The 27,240-nt window shown below is 56.9% G+C and overlaps 2 protein-coding genes and 1 long non-coding RNA gene across 14 annotated transcripts; 2 read left to right on the forward strand and 1 right to left on the reverse strand.

Annotated features, from left to right (window-relative positions):
- Position 1: 1 nt before the first annotated feature.
- LSR (lipolysis stimulated lipoprotein receptor) lies at positions 2-14,405 on the forward strand (the record flags this gene model as incomplete). 2 transcript variants are annotated; one of them, XM_082370048.1, is made up of 10 exons in its annotated part: positions 2-284; positions 1,464-1,808; positions 6,818-6,937; positions 8,837-8,893; positions 9,448-9,594; positions 12,682-12,843; positions 12,994-13,053; positions 13,153-13,284; positions 13,541-14,175; positions 14,270-14,405. In XM_082370048.1, 10 exons carry the CDS (start codon positions 2-4, stop codon positions 14,303-14,305), a joined length of 1,977 nt encoding a protein of 658 aa, XP_082226174.1. In that variant the 3' UTR covers positions 14,306-14,405. The 2 variants fall into 2 exon arrangements, with proteins under 2 accessions (XP_082226174.1, XP_082226175.1); XM_082370049.1 differs by lacking the exon at positions 8,837-8,893.
- On the reverse strand, positions 7,826-15,938 carry LOC309617603. 10 transcript variants are annotated; one of them, XR_014238073.1, is made up of 6 exons: positions 14,740-14,875; positions 11,495-11,547; positions 9,693-11,406; positions 8,928-9,219; positions 8,502-8,665; positions 7,826-8,328 (listed from the first exon to the last, which is right to left on the reverse strand). It is a non-coding gene; the product is annotated as an uncharacterized lncRNA (long non-coding RNA). The 10 variants fall into 10 exon arrangements; XR_014238075.1 differs by lacking the exon at positions 11,495-11,547 and having other exon boundaries at positions 9,693-11,004; positions 11,225-11,406; positions 14,740-14,873; XR_014238080.1 differs by lacking the exon at positions 14,740-14,875 and adding an exon at positions 11,648-12,617.
- USF2 (upstream transcription factor 2, c-fos interacting) lies at positions 15,484-24,974 on the forward strand. 2 transcript variants are annotated; one of them, XM_082370051.1, is made up of 10 exons: positions 15,484-15,615; positions 15,886-15,932; positions 16,043-16,161; positions 16,298-16,498; positions 16,919-17,069; positions 17,194-17,281; positions 17,609-17,667; positions 23,849-23,943; positions 24,100-24,228; positions 24,325-24,974. In XM_082370051.1, the coding sequence occupies exons 1-10, from the start codon at positions 15,551-15,553 to the stop codon at positions 24,412-24,414; spliced, it is 1,044 nt and encodes a 347-aa protein (XP_082226177.1). In that variant the 5' UTR covers positions 15,484-15,550; the 3' UTR covers positions 24,415-24,974. The 2 variants fall into 2 exon arrangements, with proteins under 2 accessions (XP_082226177.1, XP_082226178.1); XM_082370052.1 differs by having other exon boundaries at positions 16,298-16,417.
- The last annotated feature ends 2,266 nt before the right edge of the window (positions 24,975-27,240 follow it).

Consider the following 27,240-nt stretch of genomic DNA (forward strand, 5'->3'; position numbering starts at 1 on the left):
GATGTTTCCTCTAGTTAAAATCCTAGAACAGGGTGGGCTTGGAATAGGAACAAGGAACGGAAGCAGGAAGGGGAGGAGCAGGCACCCCTCCCAGTCTTGGTGCGCGCCGCGCCCCCTACCCTCCCGGTACCCGGGAGGGGACGCGCGGGCCCGACGCGCCCAGACCGGCGAGATGGCGCCTTTGGTCCGGCGGCTTTTCTGGGGGCGGCTGGGCTCCTGCCCGGCCACCCCGGGCTGGGGCACGGTCGTCTTCGTGTGGCTCTTTCTCAGCACCTTGTGCACAGGTACGGAGAGCGGGGCCCCTGGTGCCGCGGAACGGCGGGAGGGCACTGTAGAAGGGCGATGGATGGAGTTCTACACTGCCCAGGAGGCGGGAGAACTGGGGGAGGGGGAGCGCAGAGACTAAGACCTCCTGATCCCCAAGGTCTCCGGAGATCCCTTGTGTGCCAGAGAGGAATGCCCTATACGTGCCTGAGAGCGCTCCCCCGCCCTTGTTCAGAGATAACAGGAAATGAAACTCCCGGGACAGCGAATCCGGGAGCGGCAAGGAGAATGGGACCCTTTGTGGGGTAGGGGTGAAGGACCACCGATCACTGGGAAAGGCCGGGATGAGGGCTCGGTAGCCCGCCGAGATTTCTAAGTCTTGGGGTAACGGGGAGAAGGCACTTGAGGGTTGGAGTAGACGATTCCCAGGGGGAGAGATCAAGAAACAGCGCCCAGGCATTGGGTGGGTGCGGTATTGGAAACTCCCCACCCCCCAACCCAACCACGTCCGAAGTATCTGTGCGTAAGAGTCTGGTGGAAGGGACTCACGGACTTGTTTGGAAACCATCTTCTGCTGTATCTGATGTTTGTTTGGGTGAGGGTATCAGAGGTACTTTATTTTTCAGCAAGCGCCTTTGGCGTGTTCATTTGAGATGGTTTTGGGTGGGGTGAGGTGGGAGGCTGGTGGAGACATTACAGGGGGGCTTTAACTGTTGTATGCAAAGCAGTCCAAACAACTCCAAAATCCCCCCCTCCAAATTCACAGAACCTGGAGTAACTTGGAACACTTGGTGGTTGTTTTTGAAGGGGGGCCTTGAGCACTGTGGGCTTTGTGGGGGGCCATTTGGGCTTGCCTGTACAGGCCACAGAGAGGCCCTTTCCATGACAGAATGGCCAAGGGAAGAGGGGGCTGGGGCGGTTCAGAGGCCACACTCTGGGAAGAGGGGTGGACAGGATGTTCCAAGGCATCTGGCCATGTGACCTTGCACCGGCCACTTCAGCCCCCTGGGTCTATAAAACGGGCATGATTATCGGAGCCACCTCACCGGTCTTGGGGATTAAGGAACAATGTGTGCCAGGCGCTCTGTAAAACCGTATACTTGTAAATGTCAAGCTGGTGACAAGTAATGTCGCTCCTTCCTGCTGAAGCACCTCCTTGAGCTCACAGCGGTCCCTCTACTGACTCTCCTTGTCCTCAGCCCCTGCCGGCGCCATCCAGGTGACTGTGTCACAACCCTACCATGTGGTGATTCTATTCCAACCCGTGACCCTGCCCTGCACCTACCAGTCGACCACGACCCCCACGGCGCCCATCGTGATCTGGAAGTACAAGTCTTTCTGCCGGGACCGCATCGCTGATGCCTTCTCCCCAGCCAGTGTTGACAACCAGCTCAACGCCCAGCTGGCGGCTGGTAACCCGGGCTACAACCCCTATGTGGAGTGCCAGGACAGCGTGCGCACCGTCAGGGTTGTGGCCACCAAACAGGGCAATGCCGTGACCCTGGGAGACTACTACCAGGGCCGGAGGATCACCATCACAGGAAGTATGTGGGGTGGGGAGGGGGGAAGGCAGGGGATGGGCTGGGGCTGGTTTGGGTGGTGGCGCCGGCTTCCTCATGCCCAACCTGGAGTCCCCACCTGGAAGCTCGTCAGCACCAGTGTCTGAAAGGATTGACAGAGGGAGGGATCCTTCCTTCTACCCATCCGTCCATCCCTTTATTTAACAGCAAAGATTTATTGAGCACCTAACGTATACCAGGCACCGTTTGAGGCCTTGGATATACAGCAGTAGACAAAATCATCAAATCCCGTCCCTCTTGGAGCTTGAATTCCAGTGAGGGAGACAAATAAGATAAACACAACACATACTATCAAGTGCTTGAAGATAAAGAAAAGTGGGTAATGGAGAGAGAGGCAGGGGTTCTATAATAATACTAGTAATATCAGCAATAATAAGTAGAATTTATATAAGTAACAACTCATAAAGGGCCTCCTGTGTGCTAGGCTGTAATCCAGGTTGACATGGATTAACTCATTTAGACCACAGTAATTGAGTGGGTAGATTCTGTTATTGTCATTTTACAAAGACCCAGAGAGGTAAAGTGACTTGCACAAGGTCACACAGCTGGTGGGATTCTAAGTCAGACACTTTGGGTCTAGTCTTCAAGCTAGTAACCCCTTTGCTTGCCCAGGGCGTTCAGCAAAGAACTCACTGAGGAGGTAACAGGAGTGAACCGAAGGGGTGAGGGATTTTAATGGAGAAAGCCCACAACTTGCCAGGTGCTTTATGCCCACATTTTACATTCAGGACAGCTGAGGCACAGAGAGATCAAGTAGCTTGTCTTGGTGCACAGCCAGTAAAGGGCTAGAGCTGGGATTTGAACTCAGGCAGCACTGAGAACCCTTGTCCTTCACCATAATGCTAGCTGCTGATAGGAGGTGCCTGTTGGAACCAGGTAAAGGGCAGTGGGGAAGCCGTTCATTCATTCATCCATTTATTTGGTATTTATGGGACATCTTCTAAGTGCCAGAAGCTATGGTAACCAGTGCTGGGGCTACAGGGGTGATCAGGTCAGCCAAGATCCCTGTCCTCAAGGAGGTGATGTTCTTGTGGGATGAGACAGGCAACAAACAAGCAGATAAAGAAAGAGTAAGAGAATTTCAGAGTGTGCTGCAAAGTGCTACAAAGAAAACAGACCTGGGTGATATGTGATCATGACTCGGAGCTCACCCCTTAAAACCGCTGCAAATGTGATTTGAAGAGGAACTGGGACTGCACCCTAAAGAATCTAGCCGGCAGAGAGGAGGGTGATGGGCAGCAGTGGGTGAGGGACGAAGGCTCACCTGCTTCAACAAGGATTAGAGTTTCAATCATGGGCCTGGGGGCAGAGGAGGGAAGAGGGCATCCCTTTGCAGACTCCAAGAGACCAGGCCTTGGAGCACAGTCCTTCCCACCCTCTGTCTAGACCACGGGCAGGGACCCAGCGTGTCAGTCTTGTTTTGGGGAGGGACTGGCCCTGCTGGCTCTGAATTTCCATGGGCAGCGAGCCCGAAGCATCCTGCTGTTCTTGTGGATAAACGGCTTCTTGCGGGTTCAACCTGTGTAGGCCCCTACCCCATAATCCAGGGACTTCTCCAGCCTGGACCAGGTTATGACCGGACAGCCCTGTCAGGACGGCTCCAGCCCTGAGAGTGCCCTTGAAGGCTGGCTGGAATTGTGCCCCGTTTGCTGAGTCCAGAACTCAAGTGACCTTCAGGCTCTATCTGGGGCAGATTCTTCCTGCTCCAGAGGCCCCACAGGCCCAGGTCTTTCAAGTTGCCTTGACCTGGGCCCATGTTTGATATAGGCCATGATTTGTAAACATCCATTGTGCGTATGTCCTTTCAGGAAGCCCAGTAGCCATGGGAGCTTCCTCCATTTCAGCTTTGAGGATGGAGAAAAGCAGAGTTCCCTTTGGAATTCCTAGGGTCACCAATGGCCCAGGTTTTAAAAGTGAAAGTCACCCTGGGAAAACCAGAGCTGTGTCCCTCAGCTTTGGTGGGTCCCGCTTCCCCTTCCGTTCTTCTGTCCTTTGGGTGATGTGGGTGCCTGGATTGGGGCCCTGTTTCTACCTCTTCAGGCTGCTTGGGGCCCATATGCCCCCCACTCAGTAGCGCTGGACCTGAGAGCTCATGGGACCCTCCTGAGATCACCAGGGCCACCTCTGCTGTGTGCACATGAGGAACCAGAGGCCCAGGGAGGTGGAGGAAAGCCCAGCTCCTGTTCCCAATTGGAGACCCGGCATTTTCTCCTTGCACCTAAAACAGTTAGAGCAATGCCCAGCCCAGGTGATGTCAGGACCAGACATAGACTGGGAACAGGGTGCGCCTTGCAGGAAGGAGGTGGGCCCAGGCCTTAGAACTGATCAAAAGAAGCCGGAAAGTGGTATTTTTCATGGGTTTTGAAAACATTGTGCAGGCCAAACAAAACGCATTGAGACCCAGATCCGGCCCACTGGAGCCCAGAGTTTAGCTTCTGGCCTAGGAGCTCTTGCTGGCCTAGGGGTTGCCTTCCCGCCCACCTCTGGCTTTGGGCGGGGCCCTGCTTTTGGGTTCTGGTTTTGAAGAGGCATTTTTAGAGTTTGATTTAAAGATACAAGTGGAAAAAAGGATGGGCCAAGAGGGTGTTATGGAGCATCTGGAGGATTTGGGAGAATGTAGGTTAGAGTTTTAGGATGATTCCATGAAAGGACATATGCAGAAGGACCCAGCACATAGTAAGAGATCAATAGCTGGGGGCTGGATACGTGACCACGAAGGGGAGTATCTGCCCCCAAAGTCACCCTACCTTTCGGGTCACTTAAACTCCGCACGGTCCCCACCTCTACAACAGAGGCACTTCCTGTCTGCCTTCTGTACTGCTTAACCACCACCTGATCCTCGATATGTTTAAATTTTTTATTTGTCTCTCTTTCCCAGTTAGGATCTGAGCCATGTAAGGGCAGGGGTTCACACCTGTCCTCTATAGCAGTGGTTCTCAAACGTGTGGGTCTTAGGGCGGGTCTTAGGGCCTCTTTACACTCTTAATTACTGAGGTCCTCAAAGAGCTTTGTTTTTACAGCTAGAAAACCGAGAAGATAAAAAAAAATTTTTAATTGATGATAATAAACTCTGTAGATTAGTATAAATAACATACTTTTATGAAAAAATAACCGTATTTTCCAAATGAAAAACTTTAATGAAAATGTATGGCATTGCTTTTCTACTTTTGCACATCTCCTTAAAGTCTGGCCGAATAGAAGCTGGATTCTCAAAGCTGCTTCTGCATTCAATGTATTGTGATAACACACACATGTAGCCCCTGGAAAGCTCCACACTACACTCATGAGATTAAGTGGCAAATATCTTACTATTATTATGAAAATAACTTTGACCTCAGGGATCCCCTGCAAAGGTCTTGGGGAACCCCAGGTCCCACAGATCACACTTTGAGAACTGTTGCTCTTTAGTACACCAGGTGCCTCATTTACTCCCTGGAACATCATCAGATGCATTCAGTAATCGTGTGTCACATATCGAATGACTGTATCAAGCGCCTATTCGAATATAGCCACGTGCCCGGAACACTAAGGAAGGTCAGCATGAGGAGGGAAGGGGTTCATTTCCAGATCCTGGCCAGGCCCTGGGGGACTCAGCAGTGACCAAGACAGACCAGGTTCTGCTTGCCTGGAGCCCGCTTTCTCCTGGGGATGGGATCATGGCCAGTCATCCCCTAAGCTGGCTGATATAATTAGGCAGAGTCTGGCAGGGGAGCTGTGCCAGCAGGATGGAACCAGCCCTCTGAGGGTCTGAGAACACAGAGCCAGGCAGAGGGACAGCAGGAGCGCAGGCTGAGGCAGTTGTGAGCCCAGCACGTGGGGGGACAGTGAGGCGGCCAGTGTGTCTGGAGTCTCGTGAGTGAAGGACAGTGGGAGGGATGAGGCTGGGTTGGCGACCAGTGGCCGTGTCACTGCACGGGCCTTGTGAGCCAGGGTAAGGCGTTTGGAATGGTGTATATAGACCTTGAAAGGAGGCTTTTCTATGGATGTGAGGTCTTCCTTCCAAAGAATGAAGGAGGCTCCGGTTCTTTCATTCCTTTGGCAATTGACTGATGCCCAGGTGCTGTGGACCGGGGTGCACGCAGTGGCTGCCCTCGGAACTGTCCTGGGGAAGGGCAGGGGGTCCGTGGGGCAAGGTGGCAGGCAGGTCCGAGGGAGCCAGAGAGCCAGAGCAGCTGGGGAGAAAGGCTGTGGGCCTCTGGGGGTGCTGTCTCTGGCCTGTTCCTACCTCCTGTCCTCCAGGGGCCTAAGGTGGAGTGGCCCCGAGAGCCCCACCTCATACCCTGTCCCGCCCTGGTCCCTGGTGAATCGCCGGAGGGATTTAACTAATTAGGGCCTGAGGAGCAGAGAGGAAACGGGACGTGCGGAAACTTTTCTGGTGTAATTAACAGGCTCCTTGCCTGGGACTGCTTCACGGAGCGTCCCCAAGCCCTGGGCCTGACCTGGAAGCGGCTGGAGGACGAGGGAACTGGTCTAAGTATCTCCCTCACATCCCCGCCTTCTCATGCCTGGGCGGCTCCTGATTCCTGGAATCTGGCCTGTTTATCTTTGCCTCCTTATCCAGGACCCAGGCCCCTGGGTCTGCACTAGGCTCCGTGGTGGGTCGTGTCGGGGAGTCGACTTTTGCTTTGGGACGTGGGACAGAGGAAGGCGTAAGCCTGAAGTGCTGGCTCTGGAGTCAGACCGTCCCAGCCCCGCCACCCCGGTTTTTGCCACAGTTGTACGCTCATCAGTAATTTCACCAGACCTCTTTTCTCTACAAGACAGGGAAGATAACAGCGCCACCTGACAGCCTTCTCGAAATTCCCCGCGTTAAGTGTTCAGAACCGAGCCTAAGAGGTCGCGCGCCCTTGGTATGAGTGATTCAATTTTCACTCGTCCGTCTGCAGCCCCCTTCCCCACGTGCTCATGGCGGGGGCTGCAGGCATCAGGCACCCCTCCCCCGAGGTGCCCTCACACGTCTCCTCCTGACGCAGATGCTGACCTGACCTTTGACCAGACGGCTTGGGGGGACAGCGGTGTGTACTACTGCTCTGTGGTCTCAGCCCAGGACCTCCAGGGGAACAACGAGGCCTTCGCAGAGCTCATCGTCCTCGGTGAGTGGGCTGGGCCCTGAGGGACGGGGTCGGGGGCTTCTTCTGCCACTGCTGTGTCTCTGCTCTCTGCCCTCTGGCTCACTCTCTGGGCTCTGTTGCCTGCTCTGTTCTCCCCTCACAGCACCACCAGTCACTTGGGCTTATTTGTACCCTGCACCCCAGGCAGGGTAGGGACCCCTCGCCCGCTGCAACATTTCAGATAAGCCAGAGCCAAACCAAGAGTGGAGAGAAATGGGGCTTCTACCTCTTCCCAGTCTCAGTTTTTAAAAATACAGAAATGGTTAGAGCTGATGGGCAGCGAGCGAGGAGGGTTGATGGCGTATGTGATTGAGAGGAGGCTTCTGCCCCACCCCCAGGGCCACCTCTCACCCCGGCGTCCCTTGCCAGAGCACGGGAACCTGGCCCTCTGCCCTGCTGGGATGGCACTGCGTGGCTTGCATGGTTAGTGCTCCCCTTAAGCTCGGCTGCCTCTACAAGCTCAGGGGCAGGCTGGGGTACCCGCCAGCAGCCCCCGCCCGGCTGTGAGCCCCCCCCCCCCGCCATGTGTGGAAGGGATGCTGCCGTTAGCCAGGTGCTCTGTTCTCGGCGGACACATACAGCCTCGCGTGGTGTGTGCTGTATGTGAGGTGCTGCCAGGTCGCGCGTTGCCATCATCCCATGCACGATGCAAGGTAACGCATGCGTGAACGAGCACGTGATGGGGGAGCACGCTCCAGGGTGCTCAGATCATGCAACAGGGTTCACGTCTGGGTGACAGAATGCATGCACCAGGGACCCAGAGAACTCTTGTGTGTTCTTTGGCAAAATGCACAGTCTACATCAGCATGTCTCAAGTTTAGTCGCAGGACCCACTTACACTCTAAAAGATTATTGAGGGTCTCAAAGAAGTTTTGTTTAAGTTTTTGTGGGTTATATTTATAGTTGTTTAACATATTAGAAATTGAATCTGGCACACAAGCACACGGTCCATTACCATCAGAGCAAATGACATCATCACATGTGATGGAGCCTGTGGAAAGCTCCCCTGCCTGCACCTCTACTGGCGAAGGAGGGTGAGAAGGGCAAACAATGGCTGAGTGTTATCAGTAGAGCGGCTTGGCCTCCCAGACAGGACCACACGTTGAGAACCGCTGGTTTGCATGCTAGAACCTTCTCCTAGGGGCATGTGGCATGGGGCGCTGAGCTCTGGATAGAGCTTTGTTGGTGTACAGCCGGGTGTGCAGATGTCCCTGAGGTACAGCGCTCGCGGGGCACAGAGCGCCGGGCGACACCTAAAGGAGGCACTAGCTACGCCATGAAACTTGCGTAGGGGACCCTGGTGGGCAGAGAACCAGGGCCATGCCGTGACTTTTATGGGCTGTAGGCACTTTCGCCTTCAAGGGCCTCTTCCTCTGGATTAAAAAAAAAAATTATATTTTATGATTGTGTTGTTATAAAGACAAGTCATTGTTACATATTCAGTATTGTCATATTTTTTTCCTTCAGATTTTAAAACAGAACATTTTCATGGGCCCTAGCATACCGTGCCTCTTGTGCCTGGGGGAACAGGGACTGCCCCACTCACCTGGGATGGAACCCTTTGGGGCGATAGGACCCGTGTGTGTGTGGAAGAGATGGAGTCCCAAACTGAGGTCGATCCTTCAGAACCCATGGGATATATCCTGGAACCCTTCTGGGCAATAGAATCCCCCGTGGCGGGAGAGAGTGCGTGAATTACGTGATGGAAATCTGGAAAACAGCACCCACGTAGGATGGGGGGATGGGGGCAGGAACCACATGCTAGGACCCTCCTAGTCCACCGACCCCACCTCTTCTGCAGGGCATACCTCCACCCTGATGACCCCGGAGCCGGGCTTCAGGGCAGGGGCAGCATAATCTGTCTCTCTTTTGTCCCTCCAGGCAGGACCTCTGGGGTGGCTGAGCTCTTACCCGGTTTTCAGGCGGGGCCCATGGAAGGTAGGGGGGGTGGAGTCCCCCATGCACCACTTACCGCTTCTGTCCAAGTATTCTTCCCCACCCTAAACGCCACTCGCTCAGACCCCACTAATAACGCCGCCTGACTCCGGCTCCGCGGCATCTAGTGACCTGGCTCTGGGCTGTGGGGTGGGCTGGGCTGGCTGACGAGGGGCCTGGGGTGTAGGCAGGGGGCTCCTGTGACTGGTGCCTGCAGTGCTCTTCTGGGGGTCGGGATCTGGGCAGCTGGCTCTCTGTCCCCTCTCAAGGCTACAGCCTATCTTGCTCCGGCCGGGTCACCTTGCGTTCACTGCCTTGTCCAGATGAGCCTGGGGAGAGTTCCCTAACTTTGGGGCCGGCCTGGGTTGTAGAGGAGCGGGCGTCCCTCTGCAGCTGCGCGCCAGCCCCTGGTGTGGAGACTCCAGCGAGGGCTGCGGCTTCCCGGAGAGCTGTGCAGACGGCCCCTGCCCCACCCTCACTCCGCACGGCCCCCGCTGCCCGCACCCCTGTCCCCTCCCCGGCCTCCCAGCTCAGGGCCGGCTCTTGTCTCTCCGCAGACTGGCTGTTCGTGGTCGTGGTCTGCCTGGCTGCCTTCCTCGTCTTCCTCCTGCTGGGCATCTGCTGGTGTCAGTGCTGCCCCCACACCTGCTGCTGTTACGTCAGGTGCCCCTGCTGCCCCGAAAAGTGCTGCTGCCCAGAGGCCCGTAAGTGCCCCTCGCGTGTCCGCCCCCGCCCGGCCTCCCTCCTGGGCCCAAGGAGAGGACGTGGCCGTCTGCCTGCCTCCCGGGACGGTGCCACTCACCGGTCTGGAGGTTTCTGGCCCTGAGGCACGTGGGTTCTCAGCTCCCCGACCCACGCCCCCTTGCATTGGAAGGCAAAGTCTTAACCACCGGACCACCAGGGAAGTCCCGGTCTGGAGGTTTTGAGGGGAGCAATTTGGGAGAAAGTGGGCCAAGGAGGACCTGCTGTTTTAGATTATCATTTACATACTTCAGCTCTTCACTTATTTTTTACTTTTCATTTATTTTGAGTCTTTCCTTTTGAAAGTATAATTTATGCACGTGGTAAAAAAAAAAAAAAAAAAAAAAAAATTCAAATAGTACAAAACATTATTCACCGGAAAGTAAAACTCCCTTTAAAAACGAAATCTTGGGGACTTCCCTGGCGGTCCAATGGTTAAGACTCCACGCTTCCACTGCCGGGGGCACATGTTTGACCCCTGGTTGGGGAACTAAGATCCCACATGACACGCAGGATGGCCAAAAAAAATACAAATAAAAAAATAAAAACAAAATCTAAGTGAAAAAGGTGAGAAACCAAACAAGGTTTACAGCCCCAGCAAATTTAAGCATCTTTTAACAACCCACATCCACAAAAGCACTCCAGATTTCCCACGGATGCCGTTTCAGGACACATCCAGCGCCTCAGAGTGGGTACCTGCAGGCCTGGGATTAGACGTGGGACCAGAGATGGAGGGAGAAGCAGCAAACAAAACAGGGGTGGAAAGGAAGAGAGAGTCTCCCTCTTCCAGCTGCCCCGTTCCCCTTCCTCAGGGACCTCAGCACTGCCGGTTCCCTGGTTGCCTTCCAGAGAGCATCTGGGTGAACCGGCACCTCTGCACTCAGTTGTTGGGAAGTTCGCATGACTATTTTCATCAACTCTGACATGGAAGTTTACACTGGCTACTTTCTTATATTCAGACATATTTGCTCTCTTGTTCCTTGCATTGAAAGTGGGCCATGAAAGCATACTTCCCTACTAGTTCTTAGTGCGGGCACCTCACCTTTTCCTTCATCACTGTCAAGTTCACCATATCTTTAGTTGATGAAGAGATGATGTTGGTAGATAGAAATAAATAACTTTACGTGTTAGGAGCACCTAGACTATGGGAGACCAAAAGAGGGACAGACCTGCCCCTCTCCTGGCACCTGCTGATTTCTAGGCCAAGGTGGTGGAAAGAATTACCCACGTAGCTCAGATGGCTGTGTGTTGGCATCCTCATATTTAAGGTTTCCACGTGCCATAACTCCAGTGTAATATGGTCCAGGTAAAATCATAGGCAGTCGTTGCAAGCTTGGGCAGGTGGAGGTTTGAGGCCTGGCTGGACACCTTACCTGTTGGGAAGCCCAGTGAATGACCTCCCCTCTCAGCCCCAGTTTCCTCCTCTGTAAAATGGGGCCATGGTAGAGCCCGCTGTACAGGGTGAGTTGGGATCCGGTGACCTGGTGTGTCCCGCATTAACTGCGGGGCTTGGCCTACATAGAGCGTTCCCCGCCCACTAGCTGTTGGACATTGCTGCTGTCAGCGCTGGTAAATCAGAACCCTGCCACTCACACCATGTGACCTCAGACGAGCCGCTGGTTTCCTTCTCTGCAAGGGTCCCGCCGTCACGGGGGCGTCGTGAGCATCAAGGGAGCACTGTGAATGCAGGCCCAGCACGGGGCCGCGTCTCAGTCCATGCTGGCTAACTTTACGGTCACTGAACTCAGCGGTGGGCAACCTGCTTCATCGCGGCCCTGAAAAAAGAAATCCACTGCTCTCTGGAGGCCCATGCTGGCCATCCCCTCTCCCTCTCATCATTTTTAGTGAGAGCTTCTTGCTTACTGCTCGGGCGGTGGGTGTTGGTCATTTCACAGGTCGGGTGGAATCCCCAAGGGCTGCAAACAAGTTCGCAGTTACCCCACTAATTAAGGCTGGGACCAGGACTGCAAATGCCAGTCCCAGGGCCCCACTTCCTCCATCCTGAGACCCTGTTACCCCAAACCGAGGTCCCATTAACTCCCTGCCGGAGGCCCTGTTGTTTCTGTCACAGCCACAGTCCTGCTGAGCTGTCCTGGAGCAGCATCTCCCACAATTAAATATAAAAGGGCACATCAGCTGAGCCGCTGAAGGGCTTCTTCGGGGCTGGGTGGGGTGGGGCTGAGCACTGAGCCTTCTGCTTCCCAGCTGAATCAGAGGTGAAGGGAGCTTTCTGAGCCCATCTCCCCACTCCATCTTCCTGCTGGAGTCCCGGGGAGGAAGTGACTTGCCCAGGCCCGTGACTTTTGCCTCAAAGCAGCCACCAGAACCCAGCCTCTTGCCTGGGGAGGAAGGTGGCAGGGAGAGGAGGATTTGCCCTTGAGCTGTCAAGCCTAGAACCAGGCAGGGGCGGGGTGGGTGCAGCCCCCAAGTGGGAAACGCTACAGGAGACGCTTTGCCGCTTGGCTGAGGCGAGTGAACGCTGAGGCTCCCAAGCTCCTGCCTCAGACTGAGTCCCATCACATTTGGGTCTGCAAGACCCTGTGGGGAGGACCGAGCAGGCGTGAGAGGGGAGCAGGCATGGGATTCCCCCCGCAAGATGATCCATTTTTCTAGAGCAAGGGCTCAGCTGCCAAAGGGAATACTTGTTTTCAGGCTTGTGAGCTTTATCTATAGGGCGCCTCTGCCCCTGTTGCTCTGTAGGAATGTAGGTCCAGGGTGGCCGCACCTTGTGATAAGCTGGCAGGAGAGTTTGATGTAAAACCTTGTCAGATGTTGGCAAACCATCGAACTGTCAAAACATACTGGCCTACCAGATCAGGGCCGCCGGCTGCCAATATGCACCCCCCATCCTGAAACTTCTGTGAGGAATGGCACAGGAGGTGTGTATTCAATGAAGCTGATGTCTCCTAACCTCAGGGACCCTGCAGAAACCAACCAAGCACCTAGGGAAGCTCCTCAGCCCGGGGAGGGGGGGGGGACGGGGGGAGGGGGGGTGGGAAGAAGGCATGTGGCCCCTGGGGGCCTTCTCATGCTATGTGTGTCCTCCCCAGTGTATGCTGCAGGCAAAGCTGCCACCTCAGGCGTCCCAAGCATCTACGCCCCCAGCACCTATGCCCACCTCTCCCTTGCCAAGACCCCGCCGCCCCCAGCCATGATTCCCATGGGCCCTCTGTACAACGGGTACTCTGGAGACTTCGACAGGAATAGCTCAGGTGAGGTCAGGGGGAGCCGGGAGCAGCTGGGGCAGGGGGTAGGCTGGATATTTGGCCATTAAGGGGTCTGGGGCTGGAAGGGGGGATTGGGGGCAGAGGAGAGGGGGCTGGGAGTGCAGGGTTTTGCTCCTGACAGCCAGTCTCCCCCAGTTGGTGGCCACAGCTCCCAGGTACCCCTGCTTCGTGACACAGACAGCAACGTGACCTCTGGTGAGAACCAATCCTTATGAGGTTGGACATGCCTATAGGGGAGGGGGCTGGGTCAGCATCCAACCTCCCAAACTGATCATCTCCAACTCCTGTCCCTAGAAATCCGTAGTGGCTATAGGATTCAGGCCAACCAGCAGGACGACTCCATGCGGGTCCTGTACTACATGGAGAAGGAGCTGGCCAACTTTGACTCTTCTCGACCTGGTCCCCCAAATGGCCGTGTAGAGCGAGGTGAGGAGCCTTGGGGTCTGAGGGATTCTTGTGGGGGTTGGGGGAAACATGTCTCCCTGATACCTGCTCCAAATCCTGGACACAATCCCTCATTCCCTACCATGGCCACAGTGAAGTGTATGATCATCACTAAACAGATGAAAAGCCTAGGGCCCCCTTGAGAGTATATGAGCCAAGTGGGTGACACTGCTGGACCACAGGGCTCCTGACATTAGGTCCTGACCTCCTCCCACCAGTGACACCTTCCTTCCCACAGCCATGAGTGAAGTCACCTCCCTCCATGAGGACGACTGGAGATCCCGGCCTTCCCGGGGCCCTGCCCTCACCCCGATCCGGGATGAGGAATGGGGTCACCACTCCCCCCGGAGTTCGAGGAGGTGGGAACAAGAGCCCCCCCTGGACCGGCCAGGGAGTGGCTGGGGGGCCGGGCGGCCCCGAGCCCGTTCTGTGGATGCTCTAGATGACCTCGCCCGGCCCGGCTCTGCTGAATCAGGGAGGTCTCCCCCAAGTAGTGGGAGGAGAGGCCGGGCCTGTGCACCCCCCCGAAGCCGCAGCCGTGATGACCTCTACGACTACGACCAAGACCAAGACGACTCAAGGCACTTCCCACACTCCCTGGATCCCTACTATGATGACTTCAGGTCTAGAGGCCGCCCTCATGCGGACCCTAGGGCTCGCTACCACCCTTCCCGGGACCTTCCAGATGATGGCTCCAGGTCTGGGGACCCCCAATATGATGGGCAGCTACTAGAAGAGGCCTTGAGGAAAAAGGGGCCAGCGGAGAGAAGGAGACCTTACAGGGAGGAAGAAGAGGAAGCCTACCACCCTCCGGCGCCTCCCCCTTACTCTGAGACTGACTCCCAGGCCTCACGGGAGCGGAGGCTTAAGAAGGTGAGTGGACGGCCCTACCTGGCTCTAAGAGCCTTCCTGGACCCTCTTCTCCAGTCCTCCCCAGCTCACATCCTTCTTTCTTTTTCCCTTGCAGAACTTGGGCCTGAGTCGGGAAAGTTTAGTCGTCTGATCTCAACGTTTTGTATGTAACTTTTGTACTTTTTTTAAAATTTGAGGAACTATCGATGATCTTCTCCTCCTAAGACTAATAAAACTTATGATCACAAGTCCTAAGTCTGGAGGGAAGCGTTTGTTTTGCTGCGCGAGGTGGGGAGCCCGGACAGCTGCTGTGTGTCTGCAAAAGGCCGCATGTCCAGTTCTCTCTTGGGACTTGCGTCCTGATCCAGGAGGAAAGGACCAGCTCTGCCTTCCCCATCTCTCGGCGGCCAAGAATACGTGCCCCACGCTGGCTCCGCCCCGCCGAGACGTGCGCGCCCCCGGCCCCGCCCAGATGTGCGCATGCGCCTCGGGCCCCCGCCTTCGCGCACCTCCGCGCGGCCGCCGGGGGCGCGCGTGCGCGCTCCTCTCCCCTTCCACCCCATCCACCCCTCCCCCCCGACCTACTTTTCTGTCTCCAAACCCAGCCGCCTGCCTCGTTCCCGGCGACCAAAGCCCCTCCTCCGGGTTCCCCGGCGTTCCATCCGGGCCCGCGTACCACTCGGGCGGCCCGCCGGCGGGTGCCGGGGCGGCGGCCGCGGAGGCAGCGGCGGCTGCGACCTCGCGCCCCGCCGACACCCGGGCCCGCGCGCCCGCCCTCCATCGGAGACAGACAGCGCGCGCGCTCCCCGGGGGCTGCCCTCCCCCCCGCGCGCATCGGCCTCGGGCTCGCGCCGCCGCCGCCGCCGCGCGCGCGCAGCTCAAGTAAAGGAGGAAAAAAAAGGGGGAAAAAATAGAAAGCGGCGGTGGCTGCAGCAGCGATCCGCCGCCGCACTGGGCCAGGCCGGGCGGCGGACGCGCGAGCCGGCGACCCAGGGGAGAGGCTGCGGCCATCCAGGGCGGGCCGGGTTAAAAAAAAAAGTCGCGGCGGCGGCGGCTACTCAGGGAAGGAGGCCCGAGGGCCGCGTAGAGCGGGCGGGGGGCGGCTGCGCTGCGTCCCGGAGCCTAGAGCCGCCGGGAGCCGGCCGGCGGGCGAGAGGGCGGAGGCGGCTGCAGGAGCGGCGGCGGCGGCGGCGGCATCTCCTCCTCACATGACCCCACTGTTTGTCCCCGTGATCAGCGCGAGCGGCTCCCGTGTCTCCTCCGTCCCCTCCTGCCGCGCGGCGTGAGCGCCGGGCTCGGGGCCCCCCCGGCCGCCCGCCCCCTCCCCTCCCCTCCCTCCCTCCCCTCCCCTCCCCTCCCCCCCGGGCCCGGCGCCCCCCCCGCCCCCACCCCCCCCATGGACATGCTGGACCCGGGTCTGGATCCTGCTGCCTCGGCTACCGCTGCTGCTGCCGCCGCCAGGTAAGGGAGCCCGGGCGGTCCGCGCCCCCGCGCGCCCTGGCCCCGGCCTTTCGGCCTGGCGGCCGGGCCGCCATGATCCCGAGCGGCCGCCGGGCCCAGCTCAAAATGGAGGCCGCGAGGGAGGGAGGACCCGCGCGAATATCCCTGGCCCCCGGACCTGGCGGTGCCGCAGCCCCAGACTGGGGCGGGCGGGATGGGGGCCCTGCACCTGGGCGAAGGGGCGGGGGCGCGGGCAACCTTGACCCTCTCTTCTTCCCGTCCTCCCCGCAGTCACGACAAGGGACCCGAGGCAGAGGAGGGCGTCGAGCTGCAGGAAGGTGAGTGGTCGCGGGGCCCACCGGGGCCGCGACCTGCGCCCGGGAGGGCACTGGGAGCGCCCTGGCCCGCGCCACCTCTGACCATCCCCCCTACCCTCCTCCGACCGCAGGCGGGGACGGCCCTGGGGCGGAGGAGCAGACGGCGGTGGCCATCGCCAGCGTCCAGCAGGCGGCGTTCGGCGACCACAACATCCAGTACCAATTCCGCACAGAGAATAATGGAGGACAGGTGAGCCTGCGGGCCGGGAGACCGGCGGGCAAGTGGAGGGTTGAGCCCCGGGTAGAGTGGGTGGACTGGGAGGGGCTCGGACCTGGCCCCTACCCGGGCCCCAGCGCGGGTCTTCCTTCTCTGCCGCCCCCTGCAGGTGACATACCGCGTAGTCCAGGTGACTGATGGTCAGCTGGACGGCCAGGGCGACACAGCAGGCGCCGTCAGCGTCGTGTCTACGGCTGCCTTTGCGGGGGGGCAGCAGGCTGTGACCCAGGTGGGTGTGGATGGGGCCACCCAGCGCCCCGGCCCCGCTGCTGCCTCTGTGCCCCCAGGTCCCGCAGCGCCCTTCCCACTGGTAGGTGCCCAGCAACCCCTGGGGGGATGGAGAAGGGACACTGAACTCTGTTCTTGGAGAGCCCCAGGGGGTGGGGCACGTGGGACCAAGATGCTGCCTTCAGGCCCTCGGGTGGAATCTCTGTTCTGCACCGTGAAACGTGGGGCAAGACCTTTGGAACCTCTTTTTTTTTTTTTTTTTTTTTGTGAAAGGGGGATCACGGTAACAGGAAAGTCTCTAAGAGTTAAAAGTGGGTCAGTCCACTAAGTGATTGCTGAGTATCTGTCAAGTTCCAGGGCTGTGAGACACAGGGCAGAGTGGCACACACAGAGGGGTTCCCCACTCTCCCTAGAGAATGCAGTAAACATCAAATATGGCAACTAGGGGATGGATTGGGGAACAAAGATGGCTAAGGGTGGCCTCTGTCCTCCTACTCCCTAGGCTGTAATCCAAAATCCCTTCAGCAATGGTGGCAGCCCGGCAGCTGAGGCTGTCAGTGGGGAGGCACGATTTGCCTATTTCCCAGCGTCCAGTGTGGGAGATACCACGGCTGTGTCCGTACAGACCACAGAGCAGAGCTTGCAGGCTGGAGGTAAAGGAAGGAAGGGGCCAGGGCGGAAGGCAGGGGAGGCAACAGGCCTAGCAGGGAGGGAAGCTCCCCCAGCCAGTTCCGACTCTGTCACCAGTTTTAGCACTAACCCCTACTTTTCCTGCAGGCCAGTTCTATGTCATGATGACGCCCCAGGACGTGCTTCAGACAGGAACGCAGAGGACAATTGCACCCCGGACACACCCCTACTCCCCGTATGTGCAGGAGACCTGGTCCCAGGAGTAGGGGACACTGGGAGGGCCTGGTGTGGGGGCCCAAGGAAGGGAATGTGTTTCTGGAATCGGAGCCAGGCAGTTGAGTACACGGCAGGCAATTGGTATATTTTTTGGTTGGTTTTTGTTTCTTTGGTTTAAGTAAAGAAAATACCACATTCTCTCTTTCTCTCTCTCTCTCTCTTTCTTTTTCTCTTTCTCTCTCTGCATATGGATATGTATTGCAGAGATCATTTTTAAGTCTGACTCCTCAATAAATGTTTGGACCAATGGGCTGGAGGTAACGTGCGCCTATTTTTTCTATTCTAGGAAAATCGACGGAACCAGGACACCACGGGATGAGAGAAGGAGAGCTCAGCATAATGAAGGTGAGGTCAGGGTGGAGCTGCTGGGCCTCACGGGCACAGCCTGGCCCGGTGCTTGGAGTCGCAGATCAGCAGGCATGCGACAAGTGCGTGAGAGGTGCTTGTCGAATGCTGGAAAAGCGGAAGTGTGGAGGTTCACTGTCAGGAGCAAGCAGGCAGGAGGCGTGAGCTGCAGCGTGTTTATTAGCCTGGCTAGTGACTTTGAATTAATTACTAATATTTTAAATGGCAAGTTGCACATTCGTGTATGGATTTCCTGCTCCTCTTGGAAAGTTGGGTTGGTCTGGCTCGCCTGGACCTGCCTTCCCGCGAAGCAGCTGTTTTGCTCAAGCCCCCCATGCCCCTGCCAGCCTAGCTTCCAGAAGTAGTTCTGGTCTGAGAAAGAGCACATCTGAAGATGAAACTGCAAGAAGTCCATGTCTCTGGCTGAGGCCAGAGCATGTCCAGGGGACACTTCCACGCAAATAGCCATCATTCAGCAGATATTTCCTGACGGATACTAGGCTGGGCAGTACATGCCCCGTGCCAGGTCTGGGGCCTAGTTTGGGGTGTCCAGGAAGCTCAGAGTAGTTCAGGCTGTTTGACTGAACACTGACTGGGGGATCAGGTGATGTTTCCCCCAGGGAGGTGGCCTTTGGGAGTGCCTGTCCAGCAGAGGGAAGCACAGGAAAGCAGGGTGGAGTGAGGTTGCTTCGTGGGTGCTGGTTTGGTTCAAGCAGAGGTTCTATGTGGAGTGCTTGGGAGGAGAGAGTTGGGAGGGTCAAGGAAGGCCTTGAACGTCAGGGTGAGGGCCTGAGAGTCCTAAAGGTGTTTGATTGAGGGGTGGGCTTACGCGGCTGTGATTTAAGCTGCTCAGTGAGTTCAGGCATTCATTCAGCACATACGTACTGTGTGCCAGCCCCTGTTCTAGGCCTCAGATACAGCCGCAGATAATGGAACAGACACCTTGGCTTTCACAGGGTGTTCATTCTGGTGGGAGAGACAGAAACTACAGAAAGCTACAATAAGACGTCAGGGAACATAAGTCATGTGTCACGTGAAGGAAGATGAGCCCGGGTAAGGAGATGGAGGGTTATGGCGGCAGTGTGCTCTGTAGGCCTCTCTAGAAGTGACGCTTGAGCAGGGGCCTGAATGGGAAGAGTCCCAGGCAGCGAGGGACAAGCAAGTGCAAACACCCAGGCCTGGGCTGGAACAGACTTGGTGTGTCTGAAGAAGAGCAGGTTTCAGGAAAGATAAGAGGAAGTTGGTGGAGTCGTGGGTGGCCTGGCCAGGGCCAGATCACGTGGGGCCTTGTCAGAGGCCCTCCCAGGGTCCCCATTCCTAGATCTTTATTCTGCTTCGAGGGGAAGTAAGCAGAGGGATTGTGTGTGGAGGCTGGATGGTGAGGGTGATGGGGCACCAGAGGCTAGGGAAACAAGAGGTGACTGCAGCTGTGGGCCTCAGACAGGGCGGGTCCTGAACGGGGCTCGTGGGGGCCCGAGCTGTGGGGCAGAAGAGCACAAGGTGCAGAATCAGGATTTCGTGAATCTGGCTTTCATGATGGGGTCAGGTTCATTTAAAGGGAAGGGGTGAGTGTGAGCTTGGTTTTGGGTGTGACGGGTTGCAGGGGTCTCCAGCTGGCTACCTGGGCAGTCCTGGCTCTACTGCGTTCTGGTCGTATGACTTTAGGCTGGTTCTTAACCTCTGCGCCTGTTTAGTCCTCTTAAGAATGCGTTCACACGACTACCCCAGAGGCTCATAGTGGGGGTGCAGCACGTTGAGTCGTGAGCCCCCAGCAGGGTGGTGTGCCATCTGGTAAGACCGCAGCTAACGACTCTGTCGGGAGACCAGCCAGCCACCCTCCACCCTACTCTCACTCTGCCTGTCACTGGATTAATCCAGCTCCAAAGTCTTGACTCCTCCTCATCCTGTAAAAATCAGTCTCGCTCGTGACCTTGCCCTTACCCTCCAGCTGTGGCCTGCCCACTCTCTCCTAACCTGCAGAGTGTTTGACCCACCCTCTGCCTGGCCTCCCTGTACCCTTGGCAGTCTGGCTCATTTCTCTATCAAAACGGCTCTATTTAAGGTCACTCGTGATGACCTCATTGCCAAATCCACTGGCTTCCTTTCCCGTCTGCGCTCCAAGCATCTGACCCTGCCCTTTCCCCTCCTTTCGGGAATGTTCCTTTCTGCTCTACCTGCTCTGATTCTCCTTTCCAGCCTGCTCCTGAGAGCAGGGCTTCCCAGTCACGGCTGTCCTCACGAGGTGCTGAATGGGTAGGTCGGAGGGGGAGCTTGCGAGTCTGTGTTTCAACAAGTTCCCCAGGTGACTCTTCACAATGGGCGAGGTTTGGAAAGTGCTTTGGCTGTTAGTGTTTCTTGAGGTCCAGCCCCTTCTTCTAGCGGTCTCAGGAGGGTGAAACATCAGGCCCAGGGATGGTCAGTATCCCCGAGACCCTATCCCCGGTTGTCGGTGTTTGTCGTTTCTCCCGGGAGAGCGTCTGCGAGCTTTATCCGGAAAAGTATGTGATTCCAAAAAGGAGAGACTGCCCCCTAATGTCCTCCCAGGGCTTCCCCCGCCCCCTGCACTGCACAAAGCTGTCTTTCTGCTCCATCTCTCTGGAGCCCCTCTGCACCCATATTTTGAAGTGCCCGTTCAAAATCTCCATTTCTGGTTGTCCTTGAAACAACTCACACTCAACTTGTCCAAGACAGAACCTTCTGTCCCTCCTTCCCAAAGCCTCCCTTTTGCAGAGCAGCAAAGGCACACCTGTCATGATTACCCCAGCCAGACTTGAGAGCCAGGCCACTTCAACTCTGCCCTCTTCTTCCCTCACATCCACAAGCCCTGAGACGCTGTGCCGAAGTGGAGCTCAAATCAGCTCTGTCTCCTTTTTCCCTCTTTCCCACATTTCTTGGTGCCACAGGGACCCATCTCTGGGCCGCAGATGCTTCAGGGGCCTGAGGGAGTCAGGATACTTGGTGTGGCAGAAAGGGGAGTGGTGATCCCTGTGGAGAACTGGGGTCTGCGTGTCTGTCCTGCCTGAAGGGTGGCCTCATGGTGCCAGCCATCGCTGCTGTGTCAGAATTTGGGCCCACTGCTGCCAGAACCTCTGAGAAGCCAGAAATCCAGGTCTTTATATCAAGTCTGATTTTTGAGTTGCTTTTTCTATTTCATCGGTTTCCACTTGTACTGTTACTAATTTATTTTTTCTGCTTAGTTTGGGTTTAATCTGCTGGGGGTTTTCCCCCAGCCTCTTAAGATGACTTTAAGCCTTTCTTTTTTCTCAATTTAAGCCTTTACAGTTGCAAATTTCAGTCCAATGCTGCTTTAGCTATATCCCATTTAGATAGGTTGTGCTTTCTTGTCATTCAGTTAAAAATATTTCTAGTTTTCCTTATGATTTCTTCTTTGATCCATGGGTTATTTGGAAGTGTGTTGTTTAACTTACAAATGTTTATGGATTTTCTGGCTATCTTTTTGTTACTGATTTTTAAGTGAGTTTTGTTGTGGTCAGAGAACATATTCTATGTATATAATATCAGTTATTTGAAGTTCGTTGAGACTCACTTTTACGGCCCCAAATATGGTCTATTTTGGTGAAAGTTTCTGTGTGTGCTTGAAAAGACAGTGTATCTGCTGCTGTGTGTGGAGTGTTCCGTCGGTGGTAGCTAGGTCAGGTTGGCTGACAGTGTTCAGGTTTTCTATCCTCATTTTTTTATCTACTTGTCCTGTCAATTGCTGAGGAGTGTTGATGTCTTACATTTGTGGATTTGCCCATTTCTCCCATTAGTCCTGGCAGATTTTGCTTCTAAATTGTGTTTTAAACGTTGTATAGGTGTGACTTAAGCCTTCTGAGGAATGGACATGGCCTTGGTTTTGACTGGTCTTCCTCCATTTCAATTGTGCCGAAGTGATCTTCCCAAGCCACAGGCCTGACCACATTGCCAAGAAAGGCCTTAGACTCGAGGGCCTAGACCCCTAGGGGAAGAGAAGACAAGGTCCAGACCTGCTAGCAGGGCATTCAGGGCTTCACAACCTGTTTCTACAATCTATTCCTGCCCCCCTGCGCCACCCCCAGCACCCTCCAAGGTGTTTCCATATCACCGTTTCTGGGTTTCTTGATGCCTGTCTGCCTGATGTCCTTCCTCTCAGAAACCAGCCCAAATGTTTCCTTTCTAAATCCGTCTCTGAAGATATACCCCACCTCACTCTATGCAGAATGCATCGTTCCACCCTGGCGTTCCCCAGGCCCTCGATACAGTCTTCAGTTATAACACACAGTCCTGTGGCGTCGGTGTCTCGTGTTCACGTGCATGTCACGCTGGTGCTGTGAGTGCCAGCAGGACAGAGGTTGAGTCCGCCGTGGACTTCAGCCTCGCGGAGTGCCCTGCACACAGTAGGGCAGGCAGTAAGTTTTGAAGAAGCAAATGCGAACTGCTGTCCCCCGCGGCTTGAAGTGAGGAGTGTGTGGGGGATGCGGCTGCAGCGCGGTGCCCAGGCTCAAGAATGCCGGGCTGCGGGAGGGCAGCAAAGGAACCGAGCAGCCATCTCCTCTCGAGCTCCTCAGCTGGACCCCTAGAATGGAGCGCGCTGCTGAGGGACGTGGTGGGCGGTGCTGCCAGGCCTGGGCGGACCCTTAGCTCCACTGCTGTTTTGGGCCACAGAGTCCCCAAAGACCGTAAGACAGGGTCGTCCTCGCTGGGAAGGTTCACTCACCGCGGTGGTGATGGGGCCCAGGTCTGTGCCCTCGCTGACCCCGGGGCCAGGGTCAGGCAAAGCTCAGTACTGGGCACCATTCTTACCGTGGTAGGGAGAGGTTTCGGCGGAAAGAGAGGAGAGTGAGGGAGGAAGCGAGTCCACGTGGGAGGGTGTTGTCACCGAGGCCAAAGTGGGGGGTACTTGGCAGGACCGGTCAGCAGCGAGTGGGCAAGAGCAAGTGCCCGGAGAAGACAGTTGGATGTGCCTGTTAGGGGCCAGGCCCATCCTTTGAGGGAGCGGCCGGGTCGAGGGGTGGGGCTGGCCTCCACGGAGGAAAGGAGTCAGGGGCATGCTTCTGGCTCACCCCATCTTTCTCATGCTCACCCAACCTCTCCCCCAGTCTCCCAGCCCTGAGAAAATACCCCTTTGCCCTCCTTGCCAGGTCCCACCTACAGTCCCCGCTCCTCTCTAGACACCACCTGCATTTGTCCATGGGCTGCCCTGGCAGGGGGATGAGAGTATGGGTGAGAGTCGCAGGGGCAGCTGGGCTTTCTTGTGTGTCCCCAGCAAGTGCCTAGCACGAAGGGCTGGGACAGCTTTGTTCAGTGAGCCCCAAACCAGGGGTCTCAGGCTGCCGCTCAGGCAGACCCCCGGCCGCCGTCATAGGCCGTGACAGGCCCGATGAGAAGGCAGGGCGAAGACACGTCCGAGTCCCGCCTGAAGGGGGCAGCTTCCCCGCAACTCAGCAGACAGTGAGGTTGTGGTGTTTTATGAAATAAGTCACAAATCTGGACTTTTCAAGTGAAATCTGCCAGTAGTTTGTCAAACCTGGTCTTCAAGAGAGGGTTCGTAGCGTTTCTTTCTGGGTGACCCAGTGCCCTGACGGGCCAGGCCCCTGAGAGCTGCAGTGCCAGCGGGGAAGCTGAGACTTGCTGCGGGGGCCCTGGAAGAGGACTTCCAGTGGAGGTGAGACGTGGTCAGACCGTGATTTTAAAGATGAAAAGAGAAATGGGGTCATGGGGCCCAGAGCTTTGGGGAGACCCGAGCACCGTGGAGAATCAAATGCAGGGGCCGTGGGGACTAGAGAGGGGTGCCCAGGTCCTGTGTAAAGGGCTCTGGCCCATTCTTGCCTGCCAAGAACACGTGCCCACTGTGGCCACAACTCCAGTTTTCAAAAGAGGCCAATTGTTAGGTGAAGTTTCCTAATTTTTAAATGTTGATTCAAATTTTTGAAAACGCGCTGGGCAGGTAAACAAAGCGAACCCTGCAGCCCCCCAGCTGTCGATTCTGCCTTTAGGTACGTGTGGCACTTGAGGGTTCCTCTTGAGGAGCGACGTGGAGTGGGCTGGAGCCAGCTTCCTGGGTTCAGATCGGAGCCCCGCACTTGCTGGCGGTGTGACCTTGGGTGGCCTCGGCTCTCATGGCATCTGCCTTAGGAGGTGAATCGCCCGGCACAGAGGGAGTGCTGTGAACACAGCCTTGTTCTTGCTGTTCTTGCTGCAGTGGAGCGGAGGCGGAGGGACAAGATCAACAACTGGATCGTCCAGCTTTCAAAAATCATTCCAGATTGTAACGCAGATAATAGCAAGACAGGAGCGGTGAGTGCCCTCGGGCCCTCAGTGCTGTGGTGGGCCCGTCCCCCGACCCCCTTGCGCAGAGTCTGCCTGACCGCCAGAGGCGGGAGTCGTCCGGGGCTGAGCCGGTGGGCGGCGGCCGGCGGGCAGTGCCCGCTGATGCTCATGCCCACCCCCCAGAGTAAAGGAGGGATCCTGTCGAAGGCCTGCGACTACATCCGGGAGCTGCGCCAGACCAACCAGCGCATGCAGGAGACCTTCAAGGAGGCCGAGCGGCTGCAGATGGACAATGAGCTCCTGAGGCAGCAGGTGAGCGGCAGGGCTGGGAGGGGGGCGGGGCGCGCCCGGGAGCCCCGAGCCGCGGGGAGCCAGCCCTGGCTGCCTGTGCCCCGTCGTGTCTGGCAGATCGAGGAGCTGAAGAACGAGAACGCCGTGCTCCGTGCCCAGCTGCAGCAGCACAACCTGGAGATGGTGGGCGAGAGCGCCCGGCAGTGACGCCCTCCGCCCCGTGCGTGCGGCGGGGGCCGCCTCCGGGCCCCTGCCGTCCCTTTCCCCAGCCCTTAGCACAGAGAGGGACAGACGCCCCTCCCCCAGCTGCGTTTTTTTATAGTAGATTTTTAACAAAAAATGGGGAGAAATAATGCATTTCTGTGGATAAGCGCCCACTGCTCTCCTCAACTTGGAAACAATATCCTCCCTGCCCGTCTGTCTGTCTCCCTTCTCCTGGCCCCCACTCAGCCCTGGCACTTCTAGTGGTCTCACCTGGAGGCAAGAGGGAGGAGGACAGAGCCCCTGCCATACCCCACTGCCTCCTTGGACTCCAGAGGTACTGAGACAGGGTGCTTATGGGAAGGAGGGGAGCCTTTGGGGGGCCAGCCCTGGGGCCTGGACCTACGCAGGGAGGCCATGTCCCACCCCACCTCTTGTTTCTGGAACCCTGCTCCCCTTTGGGTGTGTGAGTGTGTTCTAATTTTCTTTATGGAAAAAATGGACAAAAAAATAGAGAGAGAGGTATTTAACTGCAATAAACTGGCCCCATGTGGCCCCGCCTTGTCTGTCTGTGTATCTGTCCATCTCAGGTGTGGGGAGGGAGTCTGGGGTCTGTGCAGGGCTCCTGAGGGCTGGGCCTCACTCTTGCGTTCGTGGCTGTGTGCTGGTCCCTGCCATCCGGTACCGCCTGGTACCCAGTCTGTTGGTTGTGTGGATGAAGGAATTAAGGAATGAATAGCCTCGTGGAGGCCCCAGGTGTTGCGTATGTGGTGTGGGGGACAGGGGGAGCCAGGGTCAAGGACATGTCCCATGTGTTTGGAGGAGAGGCTGGGGTCTTCCGTGTCACCAGTTCCTAAGCAGGACTGGCTCCTGGCCCTGCTCTGCTGGGCTGATGCCCTCCCCTCTGTACCAGCCAATGGTGGGGCCTGGCCTCGAGCCCCCCACCCCCACGGAGGGCACATGGCCAGGAAGCCAGGCTTGGCCCGTCAGCCTGTCGCCTCGCACTGCAGCTCTGGCGCCTGTGCTGTGACCCCTGCCCCTGGTTGATGATGAAACCTGGCCTGAGCTGAGATGCGGTGATGCCTGGCGGTGCCGGGGGTGCCGCCGTGTCTCCCCGTGCAACTCCCGCCGCTCCCAGCATCTAGGCCTGGCCACCTGACTGAGCTCGCCACGCCGCGCCCATCCCAGATGCCCCCAGCTGGTTTCTTCCTTCCGAGAGCCCTGTCTCCTTTCCTGGCCACCCCTCTGTCTGAGAGTGAGGTTGTGTGCAGCCGGAGGAGCCTAACATAGAGTGAGTGGGGAGGCAAATGGCAGGGAACAGCGTTACTTCCCAAGGGCCCCCCATTTTTGTGCTTTCTGAGTGGGCCCTGGCAGCAATTCGGGGCCAGGAAGAAGAGTTCATTCCTTGACAGCACCATCCCCAGGCTCGTAGGGTTAACACTGGATGGCCCTAGAGTGAGTCGGAGAGGGAAAATGGCCAAGAGGCCATCTCTGGAGTCAAGGTTTGCTGTTCCCCTGGGCCGTGTGCGCTCTAAGGTGGTTCAGGTCGTGGGTAACAATGAGGTTGCTGCAGTCAGGCAGCCTCGGCTTAGCTCCCCTTCCCATGGTGGGCAGGGAGCCGGCCCTCCGAAGGAAAGCCTGGGTTGTAGTGTTTGCCAACGTCTGTGGTGTAAGTACTCCCACCACAGTGGGTTTCAAGGTGCCAACACGACACCCCTGAGTTTGGAGTTGGGATGGGACGTGCATAGTCTGCTCATTGAGCCATATGAGCCAGGTCCAGCAGACCCACCGTGCCCTCCTGTGTTTTCTGGGAGGCAGGAAAGCCTGGTGATGAGGGCACAGGCCCCAGTCAGGCTGCCCGGGCTGAAGTCCCGACTGCGTCTGGCTGACCGAGCTTGGGCAGTGCCCTCATCTTTGCCTTCTCCTCTCCTGAAAAGTGAAGAAAGTAAGTCTCAGGTGGGCATGGTGGGCTCCTCTCTCAGGAGCAGGATCTAGGAAGCCTGGCCCCTGAGGTCAGTGGCTGAGAAGGCAGCTAGCACCCTGAATACAGAGCAGAGCCCAGGATGGGTCAGGTAGGAGCTGCTCAGAGGATAGGTGGCACAGGCTGAGTTAGCCCAAAAGTGAGTCAATACATCTGCCGGCTCATAAGGTGCAGTCAGATGTTAGCTATTACCGTCACCACTGTCTTTTTTGGCCAAAAGTTCACAGGAACATTTCCCAGATACCAGGGCCACATCTTAAGTTTCTGACACTTGAAAAACCCTACAGGTGGGGCTTCCCTGGCGGTCCAGTGGTTAAGACTTTGCCTTCCAATGCAGGGGGTGCGGATTCCATCTCTGGTCGGGGAGCTAAGATCCCACAGGCCTCATGGCCAAAAAGCCAAAACAAAACAGAAGCAATATTGTAACAAATACAATAAAGACTTTAAAAGTGGCCCACATCAAAAAAAAAAAATCTTAAAAAAAAAAGACCCCATACGTGTTCTGGGGGCTCCTGTCGACACAAACTCCTGCACGTGGCCGTCACGGTGTTCCCTCCCCGGCAAGTGACAGCCATATGGCATGTGAATGAGGAGGCCGGGGAAGGGTGGGGAAGGAGGGCGCCTCACTCGTGCTCATCGACCAGTTCAGCTGCTGGGGCAAAAGGTGGAATTTTTTCTGAAATCAACAGGGTAATGTCATGTCGGGGAAAGTGTTTCCCAGGTGGCTGGCAAGAGGCGTGTGTCTGTGGTCGCGTCTGTCCCACCTCCTGGACACACCTCTGCTGGCTGAGGGTGACACAACCCTGTTCCCCGTCACTGTTCCCGCTTATCTCTCCCGCCTTCTCGGCGCC

This window comes from Balaenoptera borealis, assembly GCF_965194805.1.
Source record: "Balaenoptera borealis genome assembly, chromosome: 19".
Taxonomy (NCBI): domain Eukaryota; kingdom Metazoa; phylum Chordata; class Mammalia; order Artiodactyla; family Balaenopteridae; genus Balaenoptera; species Balaenoptera borealis.